Here is a 16,728-nt window from a genome sequence, read left to right as displayed (position 1 = left end):
ATTTTTTTTCTTCCTTAGCTGTTCTTGTTCTGGACCAAAGCCAAGGTGGTCTGGAGAACAGTGGCAGACATGCAGAAGGACAGCCTGGAACATCAACTTTTTTACTTTATCTTTCAAAAGGTTTTTGCTTTTATTCTTCAATTCTTTTTTCGCTTAATGTCTTAAAAGTCAAAGACTGAATCCCCTTTCCACCCGCTCCCACTCATCTACTACCTGACAGCAAAAAACTTTTTCCCCCCCAACTTCTTTTTTTCTTGGATTTCTCGCCTCTGGATTTTTGGATCTTCAGTCCTTCATGCAATGGAAACAAACGGTGCTGAGTATTCTTGGTGGTATGTGGTATTGCTGGTTTTTCATACTTTGACTTCAGTGTTCATTTCTTTTGTAATTCTTGTTTTGTATTTTTCTTGGGGTTTTGTGACACCACACTGCTAATCCCACTGGTGGATTTTGTTGGGTGTCTTAGGGGATCCGTCTCAAGGTCCTCAAGCAGTGGTTGGTTGGCTCTTCTTCCCTGGCAGTGGCCAAGCTTTTAAACACATTTTTTTTCAATCTTCTAATTCAACTGCTCTTTGTTTTTCAGCAAATGTAATCAATGATTGTAAGTCGTGGCAAACTGTCTTTTCTTAAATGATCTGCATGTCTTAAGGGAGTTTTGTTTCTTTCAGTGATATTTTGATAATTTCTAATGACTAATTTTAATTTTTTGCTTTGTGCAGCTTTTTTTTTTTTTTTTCTTTTTTTTTTCTTTTTGGGCTCGCTGCGAATTTTTGGCTTTCTTCCGCAGACGACTTTCTTGAAATCCCGGCCTGGTATTTTTTTTTATTTTTTTTTTTATGTTTTTTGCGCGTACCTATCTTTGGCGCCACTTTTGATCCCTAAATGAAACAAAACAAACACAGAACCAAAAATTAATCTTTTGTTTTATTTAAAAGCCATACTTCCTTGAAGCAGTCTCACACATCTTCATTTGATTAGCCTAGGAAATCTGAGTGTTAATTATGACTAGAAGGCTTGCTTGTGGAAAGAAAATTGTTTTCTTATGCTAGCGTTGATGATGTAAAGAATAAATTTAAAAAAAAATAATCTTTATATGTTTTTCTCATCGCATCATTTTCTGTCTGTACACCTTAGCGAAAGATTGAATCGACGTTGAGCTGACCTTCGCTTTCAGGGCTTTCATATTGTTAAGAGGTTTAGCTTTCTGAGGTGAGAAAACATTCTCTGACCATCTCTTTGGCAATATATTTTATATCCATACAGGCGCCCTTCAGATCGAACAGAGTGAAGAATCTGACCAAGGAAAATACGAGTGTGTGGCTACCAACAGCGCGGGTACTCGCTACTCGGCCCCAGCCAATCTATATGTCAGAGGTAGGAATGGTATGAACTTGGCATCCGTTCTTCATTCTGGTTCAGGGGGAGTTGAGATGCCCACAGCATCTATGCTACCATGCCTGTATTGAAAGTCCACCTTTGGTCCGAGTTAGAGTAGCTGGACCATTTTAATGAATAGAGATATAAAATGTTGAAATACGTAGCGATGGTTGAAAACAAAAAGTTTGTAAGTATATTTGCATTTTATATACTGGTTTCTATTTTTACTACATTGATTGAACTCTGCTTTGCATTTGTTTGGGGAGGGGGGGTTTCTTCCTTTTTTTTTTTTTTTAACTTCTTTAGCTTTGTTGTAGTTTATTTGCTGTTTCTTTACCAAATCCTGAAGTAATTGCTCCGTGTGCTACTAATCAGCTCTCTGTGAACTCTTAGCATTTGGGGGGGAAAGGGGCGGGAGTGGTTTGACCCTTGCTGCTGAACTGTAAGGATTAAGCTGCTAGTTTAAAGCACAAAAAGAATACTATGTGCAAATAGTACCTCTGTGTTTTCTTCCTTCATTGTAGACTTTCTGATTTTTAGAACACAGAGTATGTATAGATGTGGATAGAAACAACATATGTATCCACCTCTACACACACAGGCTCACACACATTTTTGTTGAAATTATTAAAACTTCCTGAAAATTTTAATCTTTCCTTTGCCTTGGAATACTGATTGTATTATTATTATTATTATTTTTAGTGGCATTAGTTATCCTTGGGACAAGAATGAATAATGGGAATGCATTCATATCTTCTCCTAACGTAATAGGAATAATTAATGTTTAAGCTTATGAACGGCTATGCCTTTCATTTCCATTAGAAAGAAATACTTTTTCTTCTCCTGGGGTTCTGAGAGTCAGTTCCTATAGGTTTTGATCCAGTGGAAATGCTCTTGTGCCTGGTCAATGTAGAACAGGGGGGAGTGGGGGTGGGGGGAGAAGACCAATATTAAGAGTGCTTTTAGCTTATTACCATAGGTTGGATTCTTAAGAAAATGTCTAGCTTGATTTTGAAATTTTTGTTAGCGCCAATTTTCTTTCCCTGAGATAAGGGTATTTTCCTCTGTTAGTCTCCCGTGGGGATAGGAGGGTCCGAAGAACAACATTTCTTCCCTAAATTGGTGGGAAGTCCTTTGGCCTGTTTCTCCCAATGGTGACCCCCACTTTGCTGCATGAGGCATGTTTACCTTCTTTTCAATGGAAAATTTCAAAATGATGCTAGCTATTGTTTCTAATACCGCATTAGTGTGTGAGGAATTGCTAACTTTTCCCGAGGTAGTTAATCTTCATTAACTAGAGCAAATTAAGATGTTCAAATAGCAGTTGAAAGCCTTGATCTGGCCTTTTTACTCTCTCTGTGTTTCCCTTGTTTTTCTCCTTCCCTCATTTCATTGTGTTCTGCATCAAACCCCCTACATTCCTCAGAGCTGCGAGAAGGTTGGTGTGTTTTTTACTTTTTACCCACCTTACAAAACTATTAATTAAACCAATAACAAAGAATACAAATGAAATGAATGTAGCTGCATATATGGTCTTCCTTTGGTTAGTGATATGTTTGAGCAGAGAATGCCCTGGCCGTGGCTTCCAGTGCTTGCTAGTGGAAGCTAAGTGGTGCATGATGGGAGAGAATGTGCCTGGGTGCATGGTAACTGGTAGCACTTAATTCTCGAAATCTGGTGAACTTGGTCAGTGTTCCTGCTTTTCTTCCTGCTCCACTTCCCTGGCCCTCCCACCGCCTTCCACTCACCTCTACTCTGTCTCACACCAATGCCTGCTGCCCGTACAATGACCTTTTACTAGTTGTTCCCCTAATCTCAAGCATGAAGACGCCTCCATTTTTCTTGACCTCTACACTGGCTCCTGCTTGCTTCCTGTGACCTCTGGATTAGCTGCAGGGGGCATGCTTAGCGCTCTCTGTATTTCACCTAAACCTGTCATTCACTCATGATGCCATTGCGGCGGGCCCTCTTGCATCAGCAGCAAGAGACTTACCTCAACCTTAGGCGCTGCCCAAAAGTTCCCAGGCAGAATTTTTTTCTCTATCTTTTATCTTCTTGGGGGTTCTACAGTTGCTTGTTGATTAGCTCATTTGTAATTTTATACCTGACTCCCATCAGCTATGTTTCGGTTATGCCTAATGATCACCCTCCAGATCGGTTAGACTCATGGTGTAATAGTCTGCCAATCAAAAGCCAAAGCCAAAACCTGTTTGTGTTCTCTCCATGAACTGTGTCCAAGACATGTGTATTTAAACACACATTAACATGTGCAGATTCTCTGAAGCAGGAACACTGATCTATAATTGCTCGGTAATCTTAATTGTTACGTGTTGCTTTCATATGAGCTTTTCTTTTCAAAATCACATTGCGCTGTGTGTTCCAGATCCAGTGTCCCGCCATTTGGCTCTGGGCAGAAAACTGCTCACTAGATGTTGTCTGTCATTCATGTTGTTTCACCGTAGATACAAAGCTAATGGAATCCTGAATGTGAAGTTCCCCGCTCCCTTCCTGAATCTGACTCTTCCCATCTCCAGTCCTATATCTTTGTGTCAATTTGTATATTTGAGTGCCACCCTTGGTGTTTAGTTCTATCTCCCTGTTATTTCTGCTGCTGTCATTGTTGTCCTGGATTCCGGCCATGCTCCCATGGACCTAAGCATGGGTCTAGAGAGTCCATCCTGTGCATGCCTTGCATGACCCAGTGCAGCACCACTATTGGTGTTGGCCTTGTTTTCTTCTTTTGTGACTGTAAACTGATATCTATACATATATATATATGTATATGTATATGTATGTATATGTATATATATATGTCATTGTTAAGTGCTGTCAAGTCAGTTCCTATATATACATATATATGTATATATGTTTCTGTATGTATATGTATGTGTGTATGTATATATTTCTGTGTTTGTTCCAGTGTTAGTGTAAGGTCCTGAGGCTGCATCCACTCTTAGTGGATATATGAAACTGTACTTCAGTGTACTCTAGGTGACGTTTTCCAGGGCTGAGATGTGACAGTGTGATCCCACATGTGCGGTCACATCAACTGGAAGTGTCCAGTCCTGAAGTTGGTTCTGATACTCAACTCAGAGTTGGCTAGTGACCTTCCAATCCCTTTTTCTGCATATACATGCATGCATACAATCTTTTTTCATATGCATGCATGTATATGTTTGTGTGTTGATCTCCTGCATGATTTTTGTATACTGTTAGTTTATAGCTAGTTTTTGTCTTTATAGGGTCCTTGTAGGGAACTTTGGAATGAATGTGTCTATGGTATCAATGACTAAGCAGAATAAAACTTTCTGTGCATACACACACCATACTTGTATGGTTTGTATTATCCACAGTTTTTCTTTTATGTTTTGTTTCTGGACAATCCAAAATATGTTTCCATTGTTTAATTGTGTCTGAACAGTGCATGTCACGTGTTTAACAAACCAGCCCTCTCTGGCCGTGTATATGTGATTCTCTGCCCTTGTGTTTTGTTCCAGTTCGCCGTGTCCCACCAAGATTCTCTATCCCACCCACTAACCATGAAATCATGCCAGGTGGAAGTGTTAATATCACCTGTGTGGCTGTGGGCTCACCAATGCCTTATGTGAAGTGGATGCTGGGGGCGGAAGATCTGACACCTGAAGATGATATGCCAATAGGAAGAAATGTCCTAGAGCTGAATGACGTAAGACAGTCAGCCAACTACACTTGTGTTGCCATGTCGACACTGGGTGTCATTGAAGCAATAGCACAGATCACTGTCAAAGGTACGCTCAGGGACTCCTGTTCTGGGGGTCTAGATACAGTCAAGCCACCTAAGTCACACCTCCTAAGCATCTGTCCTCAGAACTCTACGATGATTCATTGATTTCTTAGAATTTTACATGTACGTATGACACAGATATCTAAGTAGGCAGGTAGCCCTGGTGGTACTGTAGGATAAACACGGACTGCTAACTACAAGGTTGTCTGTTCAAATCCACCAGTTGCTCTGTGTGAGAAGGCTAAGGCTTGTCTGCACCTGTAATGATTTGTAGCCACAGGAGCTCTATACAGGGTTGCTCTGAGCCTGAATCAAATCAATGGCAGTGGAATTATCTAGACTGGCAAATTCTCTCCACAAAGTGCTGGAAGCCTTTGTTGTTGTTGTTGTTGCTGTTAAGTGCTGTCCAGTCAGTTCCAATTCAGAACCAATCTGGATACGATTTATTAGGAGCGGATCGCTGGTGGGTTTCCACTGCTGACTTTGCATTTGTCCATCTAGTTCTTATCCTACAGTGCCATTCCCAGACTCCTAAGTGAGGATAATCATGAAAATAATGTAACAAATCAAAAAGATGAGGAATACTAGCCATGGTCCATCATACGTGAAACCCTCCTATTAGTCCAGAACCTGTATAAAAGTCATACGCTAGCCAAATCAAATATGTTAATATATGCTTACAATTCCTGAGGGTGCTATAAAGAGAGAAAGAAAAGAGAGAGTTTGAATCCACATGGACTAGATACCAGTTACCATGGAGTCATTTCCAATTCATGGTAACCCCCATGTGTGTCAGAGTAAAACTATGCTCCCTAGGGTTTTCAGTGACTGATTGTTTTCCAAGCCAGGTCTGTCTTCCAAGTTTAGTAATTTGTTGTTAGTAAGTGCTGTTAAGTCAGTTTTGACTCATAGCAACCCTGTATAGTGTTTCTGAGGAGCAGCTGGTGAATTTGAATAATGAGAGGCTTTCAGATTTTGATGATCACTGCCATTAAAAATGTAAATGCAGGTAGCATTAGATTTTGTTTCAGCCATGCTTTTCGCCTTGTATGAATGAAATCTACAGTAAAGACTTTTTTTCTTAAAATAAATGTTCTTTTTGAATCACGGGATAAAAAACAAACAACAAAAACCAGTTTGTACTGGTTGTTTCTAATCAGTGTTTGTAGAATTCTAGAAAAGGTCAGACTTGGGTGATTTAGGAGCCCTAGTGGTTTCATGGTTTAAGCAGTCCCAAAGGTTAGTGGTTTGAAGCAGCAGCCACTTTGTAGAAGAAAGTTTTTATGAAGATTTATGCTCCTGGAAGCAACACTATGGAGTAATTTTAGTCTGTCCTGAAGAGTTATTCTGAGTTGAAATCACCTTGAAAGTTGTAGATGAGAGGGAGGCGTTAAGGTTTGTGAAAGCGTTAGTAATTATTGCCGAATGAATACAAGTTATCCTCCCTGTGTAGAAAGTATGATCTTAGAAAATGCAATACACATCAATCTATAAATTTTTCTTGAAAATGCTTTTAGTTGGTGTCATATCCTCATTCAAACACATATAGTAAATATATGCAATATACTACTAAAAATGTACATAAAAACAAAGAAAGGCGTACCATGACTGACATTTATCATTATTTAAAATGGGTGGGGAATATTTGGCCCACAGGCCATATAAAGGCCTTTAAATCTCTACCAAAGCAAGTCAGTTCCAACTCATGGCAACTATGTTTAGAGTTTGCAAGGAGTGACTGATGGGCTTGATCATCGAACCTTGCGGTGATTGTTATTAAATGCTGTTGAGTTCACTGTGATTCACAACAACTGTATGCTCTTCCAAGTAGCGGTTGGTGGGTTTGAACTGCTACCCTTTCAGTTAGCAGCCCATTGGTTATCCTACAGAGCCACACCAGGACTCCAACCTTGGGATTAGCAATTTTTTTTTTTTTTTTTTAATATTAAGAAGAAAAAACTCCATTGATTTTCAGATAGTATTCTTTTTACTTTAAAATTCTTTGTTAGATTATTTAGATGAAAATGTCACCAAAGATACTTATGTCTGACAACTGAAAAACCATATAAATAGCATTCCTTCATGGTAGCTTAATTAAATTTTAATATACTCCAAATTGTGTCCTTTTCACTATTTCTGTGCATTTCTTGAAGCAAAGAGCCAATTGGGCAAGGTTTTACAATAAAAATAAGAATTACAGTTAATTCTTAGATGACATTCCAAGAACATTACTGGATTAGCTAATTAATCCTTAGAGTAACCCGTGAAATACAGTCACCCAGCTGTGCTGTACAACTCCTCTAATCCAGAGATTATTTCCATTTTCACATGGGGAAACTAAAGCAAAGAGAGGTGAAGGAATATATCCAGGATAGACTCCTTGTGTATCCTTACACAGCATGTATGTAGTAACTAGACTGGAAATCAAGCTTAACTCAGTGACTAGAGATTCTGTTCTCATATTGTTGTTGTTAAGTGCCACTGAGTCTGTTCCGACTCATAGTGACCCTCTATAGGGCTTCAGGGAGTCCTGGTGTGACATCGTGGGTTCAAGCACTGAACTATAAAGCCAGTTTGAACCCCAGGGTCGGCGGTTCAAGCTTACCAGCAGCTATTCAGAAACCCTATACAGGGTTTGCTATGAGTCGGAAGCAACTCGATGGCACTTAACAACAACAGTAGGCTTTCAGAGGATCGGTTGGTGAGTTTGAACCCCCCACCTTGTGGTTCAAACTAACCTTTCAGCCCAGTGCCACACCAGGACTCCCCTTTATTGTCATTGGGAGTCCTGGGGTCTGTGTGGGTTAGGTGTTGCGCTGCTACAAGAATGGTGGTTCAAACCTACCAGCAGCTCTGTGTGGGTGAAACATGAGCCTGTGTGCCCCTGTGAAGATGTATGGTCTCGGAAACCCGCGACAGGGTCACTGTGAGTCAGATGCCAAGCAATGGCAGTGGGTGTGATTTTGGTTTATTGCTCTCCTCTTAATATGGAATTTGTATCATCCATAAGGGTCCCCCTGTATTATCCTGACAATTTAAAAAACTACCCCTGGCTGTGATTTGATCTAAGTAAGTCTTATGTAGACACATAGCTTTGCCATTCTAACAGTAGAGTCCATGAATTCTTGTCAGAGCTGAGTGATACAAGGTAATCATTGTCTTTCTTCTCCCCCAAAGCCTTACCCAAACCTCCAGGAACTCCTGTAGTGACCGAGAGTACAGCTACCAGCATCACGCTGACCTGGGACTCTGGGAACCCTGAGCCTGTCTCTTACTACATCATTCAGCATAAACCTAAAAACTCGGAAGAACCTTACAAAGAAATCGACGGAGTGGCTACCACACGCTACAGTGTCGCGGGACTGAGCCCCTACTCAGATTATGAATTCAGGGTTGTTGCTGTCAATAACATTGGGCGTGGACCTCCCAGCGAGCCCGTCCTCACACAGACCTCAGAACAAGCACCGTCCAGTGCCCCACGGGATGTCCAGGCGCGCATGTTGAGTTCCACCACCATTTTAGTGCAATGGAAGGAGCCTGAAGAGCCAAATGGTCAGATCCAAGGATACAGAGTCTATTATACAATGGACCCTGCCCAGCATGTTAACAACTGGATGAAACACAATGTTGCTGATAGCCAAATCACCACCATTGGCAACTTAGTGCCCCAGAAAACCTACTCTGTCAAAGTCCTGGCTTTTACCTCAATCGGGGATGGGCCTCTTTCGAGTGACATACAAGTCATTACTCAAACAGGAGGTAAGTCTGATTCAGGGTGAGGGGGGTGGCAGGAAAGAGGGGTGAGTGCTTGAAAGGTGGTAAGGGTGAAAACGATAGAAAGAACAAAGATAGTATAAATTTTAACGGTTGAGATTTTGGCCTTCAAAATCAGTGGATTAAAAATAATTGTTGTATGAACTTAATGGAGACGCAGAACCTATACAGTAAGGAATGGTCAAGAGAAAGACATCAAAAAAGGAATAGGCAGAGATCCCTGAAATAACTGTTCCGAACAGTTTAAAAGAAGGGTCTGTTTCGGGTGCTTTCTTTTAAATATCTACCTAAATAGCTTGAGGACTTCTGTGTGAGGTGGGTGGATGGGTGACTCCTTCATGCACCATTTTGAAACTATATTAGCTGTTCCAGTAATGTAATCAAAGAACAACAAAAAAAATGTAAGTTAAGATGATTCAACACAGAGATAAAAGGTAAAACAGAGATAAAAGGTAAAACCTAGTGTCAAGGAGTCGCCCATGTTGAAATGGCTTGTTTGTCAGGAAACTATATTGCTTAAAAATACATATTCTCTGACTGGCTTTAAAGGTTTTTTAAATAGCATCAGTGCATGCATGGAGAATGGCAGTTTCCAAGGACTAAGATAACCTGGTAGGACCCGATTCACCCATTGTGTTGGGTTTTAGAGCAATTGGCACATTGTTTTGTAAAGAGAAAGACAAGGCCTTGCCACTAGTTTTTACTTTCCTAAGAGGATATCAAACCTCCTTGGTCTTTAATTCTGAGTGGTCAGGTTTGCCTTGGGTTGGGGATACAATATAATAGTTGATGTCTTCTAAAGTTTATCTGGAACATCTAATACCTACTTAAGGGACTCCAAATTGTGTTGGCTCCTTTTAAAATTTGCATCAGTTGGTGAGAGCTTTGATAGTATGCCATTGCCTTATTTTGAGAGGCTGTATTATTGGAAATGGTATTGGTAATTTACAAGAGAAACTCGTTACTAATCCTGGGAATGAAATCCTATATTTTTTCAGGTGTCTGAACGAGAAAAACCCATGTTTGGCTGAGCCTCTGCTTTGTATTCATGTCATGGGCTCTATAAATTCTATGATTAAATATGTTTACCTCCAATACAGGAATCTCAGAACATATTGACAACCTGCCTGGCCTTTTTTTATTTTTTATTTTCATACTATTAGCTGTTTTTCATCAGCTTGTTCTTGGATTCCATATTTTCTCTAATAATTGTGCGAAAGCTAACTGTAAACATATAAAATATATGTTTCTGGAGTATTTTTAAAGACCATCCATGTATCTCCCTTACTTGACTTTTGTAGTTCTTCTGCATTTATTTGCTATGTTATTGAGAGACTGGCAGAAAAACTTGAAGTCTTTATTTTTCCCAAGATCCTACCATGAATGCTTATCCTGGTAAAATGTAGAAATTTGTGATACGTATTCTACTTTTTCTTGTCTAAAAGTGGTCAGCTCACAGTAGATTATTTTTCATTATTTTATTAGCTCTGTAGTCATTAAAAGATGTTAAGAAAACATATTGGTGCTTACATTCCATTTTTAGCTTTTCAGTTTTGTAACTGTGATATTTTTAAATGCCTGGTCTTAGAGTGATCCGAGCTGTATGGTCATGAACAAATTAGTGTCATATAACTCAATTCAGTTGTCTCATCAAAAACAATAACCAAAAAAAACACACACCAATAACTACCATAAAAGACCAGATTTACTTGTTGGATAGAGATTGGTGAAGTCTCTGAGACTTGGCCCCTTCATCAGCTCATGGTCCAGTTTTCAGGCAAACAATAGACAGGTCAAGAAAAGGAACGGCAATCCTAGGGAAAAGCATGCAGTTTAGAATTATCAGCCATCTGTCATCAGAAGGACAGCATTTACTCAAGGATGAGGTTCAGACAGTTTAGGAAAGCTGAAGGAATGGAAACAGTAGGAATTGGAATACATGTTACACTGAGAGGATTACACTCATCGTCACGAAACAATGTGAAAAAACAAAACACAATGTGTATGAATTATTGAATAGAAAACTGATCTGCTCTGTAAACCTTCATCTAATTCACAATAAAAAGTTAAAGAAAATAATAACCACTTGATGGAATTTGGGGATCAGGTAATGAATAGAAACACTTTATAGCTTCATGATGATGGTGGTGGTGTGCCGTAGAGTTGGTTCCAACTCATAGTGACCCTGTATAGGGTTTCTGAGGATATAAATCTTTACGGGAGCAGAAAGCCTCATCGTTCTCCCACGGGACGACTGGTAGTTTCAAACTGCTGACCTTGAGGCTCGCAGTCTGTCTCATAACCACTACGCTACCAGAACTCCTTAAGTAACATAAAAACCAGTTGTTAATGAGTTAGATCCAACGGGTGATGACTTTTTGTTATTTAAAGTACAGCTGCTTCATAGAGTATTTAATGGCTGGTTTTTTGGAACTACATCACCAGCCCTTTAAGGTACTTTTGGCTGGACTCGAACCCCCAATCTTTTGGTTAGAGGCAAGTGCTCAGGGACCACCCAGAAATTGCAGTACTTCATATGTAGTAATTCGAATAGCAAGACCAACTAGAATGTGCTATCCACATGTCTACAAAAGCTGTCCACATATGCACTGGTGAGAGAGATTTTCCGATATAAAGGAACAAAACAGAAGACAGTTTGTTTTTGTTTTTTCTGGTCAAGTATATATGAAGTTAAAATACACTTGTTAAATTCATGCATAACACTTATCTAGTCAATTCTAGTAGGTTTTAAAAACAGACAATACAAATTACAGAGAAAATAATTAAATTCCTAAATTTAATGTAACCTCTCTAAAAGGGTATTTCACCATGGTGTTGTGGTTTGTTTGGGCTTTTTTTTGCCTAGCAACAATCTTAAGAATTAGCCTTAGTAATAAGGAAAAGAAGTTTCAGCATGAATTATGTCAGAACTCACATCATTGTGAAAACTTGGCGTGGTGCTATAAGATAAGCATTGGACTGCTAACCGTAAGGTCAGCAATTCAAACTCACCAACTGCTTCTCAGAAACCCAATGCAGGGTCGTTGTGAGTCAGAACTGACTCAAAAGTACAGCAGAGTAGCAACATCATTGTTTTTCCAGGTGTCCAGTATTAAATGGCCTTTGTTAGTTAGACCTATGGAGCAGAACAAATCAGTTTGCTATTTTGCAGGGTTGTTTTGTTTTTTTTTAGCCTATTGATCTTGGCAATCACTAGTCATTATGTCATTATATGTCTTCTCCATCAATGAGAACTAAACATATAACTCGTATAGAAAGGTCCTTGGAAATCTCCTATTCTTAAAAAAACAAAACAAAACAACGTCAAACAGAGATTGGGAAGAACTGTTCTAAGAAGACACTCCTGAGCCATTCATCTAGATTGTAATCTGTCCTTATATTAAATCAAACCTCCAGAAAGCAGAGTTCCTGGTTCATATTAACTCGATTGCCCTCCTCACAATCCTGTCTTCACTAAGTGAAGATTTAATGTTATATTATGCCCTCTGGTCATGTAGAAAATCAAAATGTGATCTGTCTCTCTAAAAACCAGCTCTGTATATTTCAGTAGATTGGTACTGAAGGCATTGCTGTATCTTTGAAAGTTCCTGCATATCAGAATACTTAGGAGTCTCAAGAATATTCATGTTTTGGTTAAACTTAGTTCCAGGAACTCTTTTGTCTTTTAGAAAAGGAAATCATCCAGTCACCAGAAAATGGCGGCTGTTGTCATTGTTGTGTGCTGTTGAGTTGGTTTCGACTGTAGGATTTCCGAGAGTACCTGGTGGGTTTGAACTGGTTTTCATACAGTTTAGTGCATATCATACAGTGCCACACCAGGGCTTGGAACCAACAAGTCCAGTTATTAGAAAACACAAGCAGGAATGAATGGGACATTTTATGGTTTTCTTTCTAGTTATATAATTAGAAATGTGTGACTGTTATTTTACAAAAGAAGTACAAATGGAACTCTGGTTGTAAAATGTTAACAAATTACATCTTCAAGATAAATGCCTCAAAATAGACATTACTTTATGTTCATGTTAATTGAAGACCTTCTAAAGTTTCAAAATTCTGATGTGCATTCTTGCTAAACGATCTCTCAGAAAAATGTGTCTGGCCTCTACTTCTTCTAAGTGGTTAATATGATAGGAAAAAAGTCTGTTACTTAATGTGTGTTTTCTTAAATAAATGCAGGTTTGGGGAAAGATAAGAAAACAATATATGTTTGCTAAATAACTAATGACAAGTAGTATCAGTGTTAAAGATTTTGAGATAGTTAATTCTGCTACAAATTCTGGGAATGGAATAATTGTTAAAATATAAAACTATGACATTTAGAGACATTGTGCTTTAGGGTTCCAGAACTTTATAAATCATTTCATTAGTAAATGTCAACAGGTCTATTTAAACAAACTAGAGAAAGACTGATTTCCAATAGCCAAAATTATGAGCCCAATTTAAATGACTTACTATAAATAGTCCCAGAACTGACACCAAGAGCTGTTGATGTAAATACAATGTTAATAAACTTTAACTTTTGATTGTTATTTAATGACAGTTGGGAGTCAGATTTATACATATACTTAAGCACTAAGTACTTACTTTTTCAGTGATATGTTTGTGGTACTTAGATTTAGATAGCAGACTGCTAGTTTTAACTTTTGTTTTATTTTGATGTACTACCGCTATAATTCTGCGTGTTATATTGATTGTTGTTATTTTCACTGATCAATATGCACATTTTAAATATACACATTTTAACTGTGTAAATATACAGATAACATACATTTTGAAGGGTGTGCCTTATGAAGATGGTTTTGCAATGATGAATTTTTCTTTTTCATGTTCGCTTTCCACATCTCAATTCTAAATTTGGTTTCTGACCAGTATTCTCACATTTCCCTTCATAATGGAGAGAGATTGCGCTTACTTTCTAGATACACTCTTTCCCTCCCCCTCCTCGATGAATTTCCCAGAATTTCAGATTTGCACAGAAAATCTCTGATCAGTTAGTAAGGAATGTGCAACAAGATAGAGATGCCAAGGAAGAAGTTGTTGTTTTATTTAGTGCCATGGAATTGGTTCTGACTCATGGTGAACCTGTATAGGATTTCTGAGGAGCCAGATGGTAACTTTGAACCACTAACCTTGCAGTTCAAACCAACCTTAAAGCCAAGTGCTAATTGGAGGCAAAAGAATGTCAATAAGATTGTGTAATGTGGAAAGACTCTGAGACATTAAAATGTAAATGTCTGTACACTATTTACACATAAAATATAAGTAGAATATAGAAACTTATAAAATTAAACTTTCATCAACACAATACAAGGTCTAAACACCACTTCATCAATTGACAGTTGATGACGTACTCCCTGTATCACCAAGTGGTACGAGAAGACAAGTAGGGAAGTCTGGAACGTCCTGAAATCTCTTCCTATACAAATGCATTATAGTCACTAGGAAGAGTATCTTTGGGGAATTTAAAGATAAATCCATTAATTTTTCAGCCTTTTCCCCCTCTCCTTTAAATCATCTGCTTCATATGTGATTCTTTCAAATCTGACTATATGACCCTCAATTGAAACCTTCAATTCCAGGGAAGTTTTATCAATGGCACTGGTAACCTTGACTGAGTTCTCAGAGTGGAGATCCTGTTAGCATAAAATGTACCTGAAGCCACTAACTGACCCACATACTGTAGTTAGCCTATACAGACCTCCTGGTTCTTACAGTTCTTTTAAAAAAATCACTGCTGGTCATTACACAGGACATATTTGCCTAAAAGATTGAAAATCAACCTCTGTTGAAAAGTCAGAAGCTCTTGCAAGACTAGACCACTTCCACATGGTCAAAGTCTGTTGACAATGAGCAGGCCAGGACCTTCTGACTCAGGTGGTCCTTGTCCCTCATGGGCCTAGTCAATCACGTAAGCTCCCTGTCCAACACCCCTTGGTATTTGTGTTTCAACCATAAGCTTAATATGTAGTTGATGACAGTTCCCTCCAGACCCACTCAGAAGACAACTCTGGAAGCAGAGAAAAGACTCTGTAGTCTAGTTAAAATTTACCATCATGTCATCTAGCCTCCACTTGGTTTGTCCAAGAATAAAATGGGCACTGTCCCCTCGGGCACTTTGATATGCCTCTTGAATTCATAATATAGAGGGTACTGCCAGTTTGCCATCAAATCAATTCCAGCTCATGGCAACCTCAAGTTTTCAGGGTGGCGACTTCCTTTACGGAATCGTTGGGTGGAATCCAACCACCAACCTTGTGGTTAGCAGTCAAGTGCTTAACTGTTTGTACCACCCATGGACTTGTTGTCGAGGGAGGAGACTCTCAATAGTTCCAAACAGATTGAGAAGATCAACTAAAGCTGGTGTCATTACACAAGAATGAAGTATTGAGAACAACTGGGAATTAGTTCAAGACAAATTAAAAGCAAAAAGTAAACAGTCTAAGTAAGTTGTTAATTTGGTTTCCAAGATGTTTTCAATCACTGTCACTTAATTCATTACTAGCATTAGGCAGAGAGGAAATAAGTAGCAAGTCATTGTTTTTCTGAGGGTCACCTTTCAATAAAGGCACCCTGGTTGTTATTGATAAGTGCCATCGAGTCAGTTCAGACTCATGGTGACCCTGTATAGGGTTTCCAAGGAGCAATTGGTAGGTCTGAACTGGCAGTCTTATGGTTCACAGGCCAGTTCTGATCCTATAACACCACACCAGGAGTCCAAAGGAGCCCTGATAGCATAGAGGATTACGAGCTAGGTTGCTAACTGCAAGGTCAGTAGTTCAAATCTACTAGCAGCCCCTCCCGAGAACAATGAGACTTTCTGCTTCTGTAAAGATTTCCTGCCTTGGAAGCTCTGTCTATACAGGGTCACTATGAGTAGGAACTACCCAATGTGACGCAATGACCCCCATCCTTCAGTATAGTCCATGCTTTTACTTCTTGATGATATTTCATTCACATTTAGTTTGACTCAGGGATGCTCACAAGGCAAGACTTTTCCAGACTTCTGCAAATGGGAATGGGGGTAAGGAAGAGGGAACAAAAGAAAGGAATAAAACTGGAGCCAGGGAAGTCACTGTATTGTGATGCGTGTGCTTGGCAGATTTTAGGCTGAGAAGTCCTTTCTTCACCTCAACACTAGAACCCAATTATAATTTCCCCATCTTTTTTTTTTATCATTCTTAACTCGCATTGATGCTGCTGTCTGTGCTTTAGGTATTGTCCTTTTGTTGTTGGTATTAAGTGCCATCAAGTCAGTTTTGACTCATACAGACCTTGCATAGCGTACCTGAGGAGTAGCTAGTGAGTTTGACCTGCCTACCTTGAGGTTCAAATGACCTTGCGGTCCAGTGCTTATCCTACAGTGCCACAGCAGGGCTCCTTTTAGAAGTATTGCCCTTTGGGAAGTATCATATTTTCCTGGGTTTTATTTCCATCAGTTGCTCCTTGATCCTTCATCTTCTTTTGTCTCACCTCTCAGTCTGAATAATTGTGTGAGATTCCCTACTGAGCAGGTACTTAAAAATATAATAAAATGGATACCTTGCTCAGACATTTATGTTCCTGGAGAACATTAAATTAATGTGAATCTCAAGACCTGTAATAAAAAAAAAAAAAGGAGAGCAGAAAGACAATGAAGGAAACTAGAAATATGAAGCACTGATTATTAGTAGCTGTAAACATCTCTGGTAGCGTAGTGGTTACGAATCGGGCTGCGAACCTTAAGGTCAGCGGTTCGAAACTACCAGTCACTCCGCGGGAGAAAGATGAGGCTTTCTACTCCCGTAAAGATTTAC

The 16,728-nt window shown here is 39.1% G+C and overlaps 1 protein-coding gene across 5 annotated transcripts in view; it reads left to right on the top strand.

Moving 5' to 3' along the window:
- The window catches only part of LOC102812524 (receptor-type tyrosine-protein phosphatase delta-like), a 560,069-nt gene that overhangs the window by 286,832 nt on the left and 256,509 nt on the right, over window positions 1-16,728 (top strand). For 4 of the 5 annotated variants that reach the window (XM_006863768.1, XM_006863767.1, XM_006863765.1 and 1 more), the window contains 4 exons: window positions 1,264-1,374; window positions 2,804-2,815; window positions 4,875-5,144; window positions 8,318-8,899. In XM_006863768.1, the coding sequence (XP_006863830.1) occupies window positions 1,264-1,374; window positions 2,804-2,815; window positions 4,875-5,144; window positions 8,318-8,899 (975 nt within the window). The remainder of the gene's footprint in view (window positions 1-1,263; window positions 1,375-2,803; window positions 2,816-4,874; window positions 5,145-8,317; window positions 8,900-16,728) is intronic. The other variant, XM_006863766.1, reaches the window with a different exon arrangement.

The sequence above is a fragment of the Chrysochloris asiatica genome, unplaced genomic scaffold (assembly GCF_000296735.1).
Source record: "Chrysochloris asiatica unplaced genomic scaffold, ChrAsi1.0 scaffold00056, whole genome shotgun sequence".
Taxonomy (NCBI): Eukaryota; Metazoa; Chordata; class Mammalia; order Afrosoricida; family Chrysochloridae; genus Chrysochloris; species Chrysochloris asiatica.
Note: the sequence above shows the minus strand (reverse complement) of the source record. Positions and strands in the feature narration are given on the sequence as shown.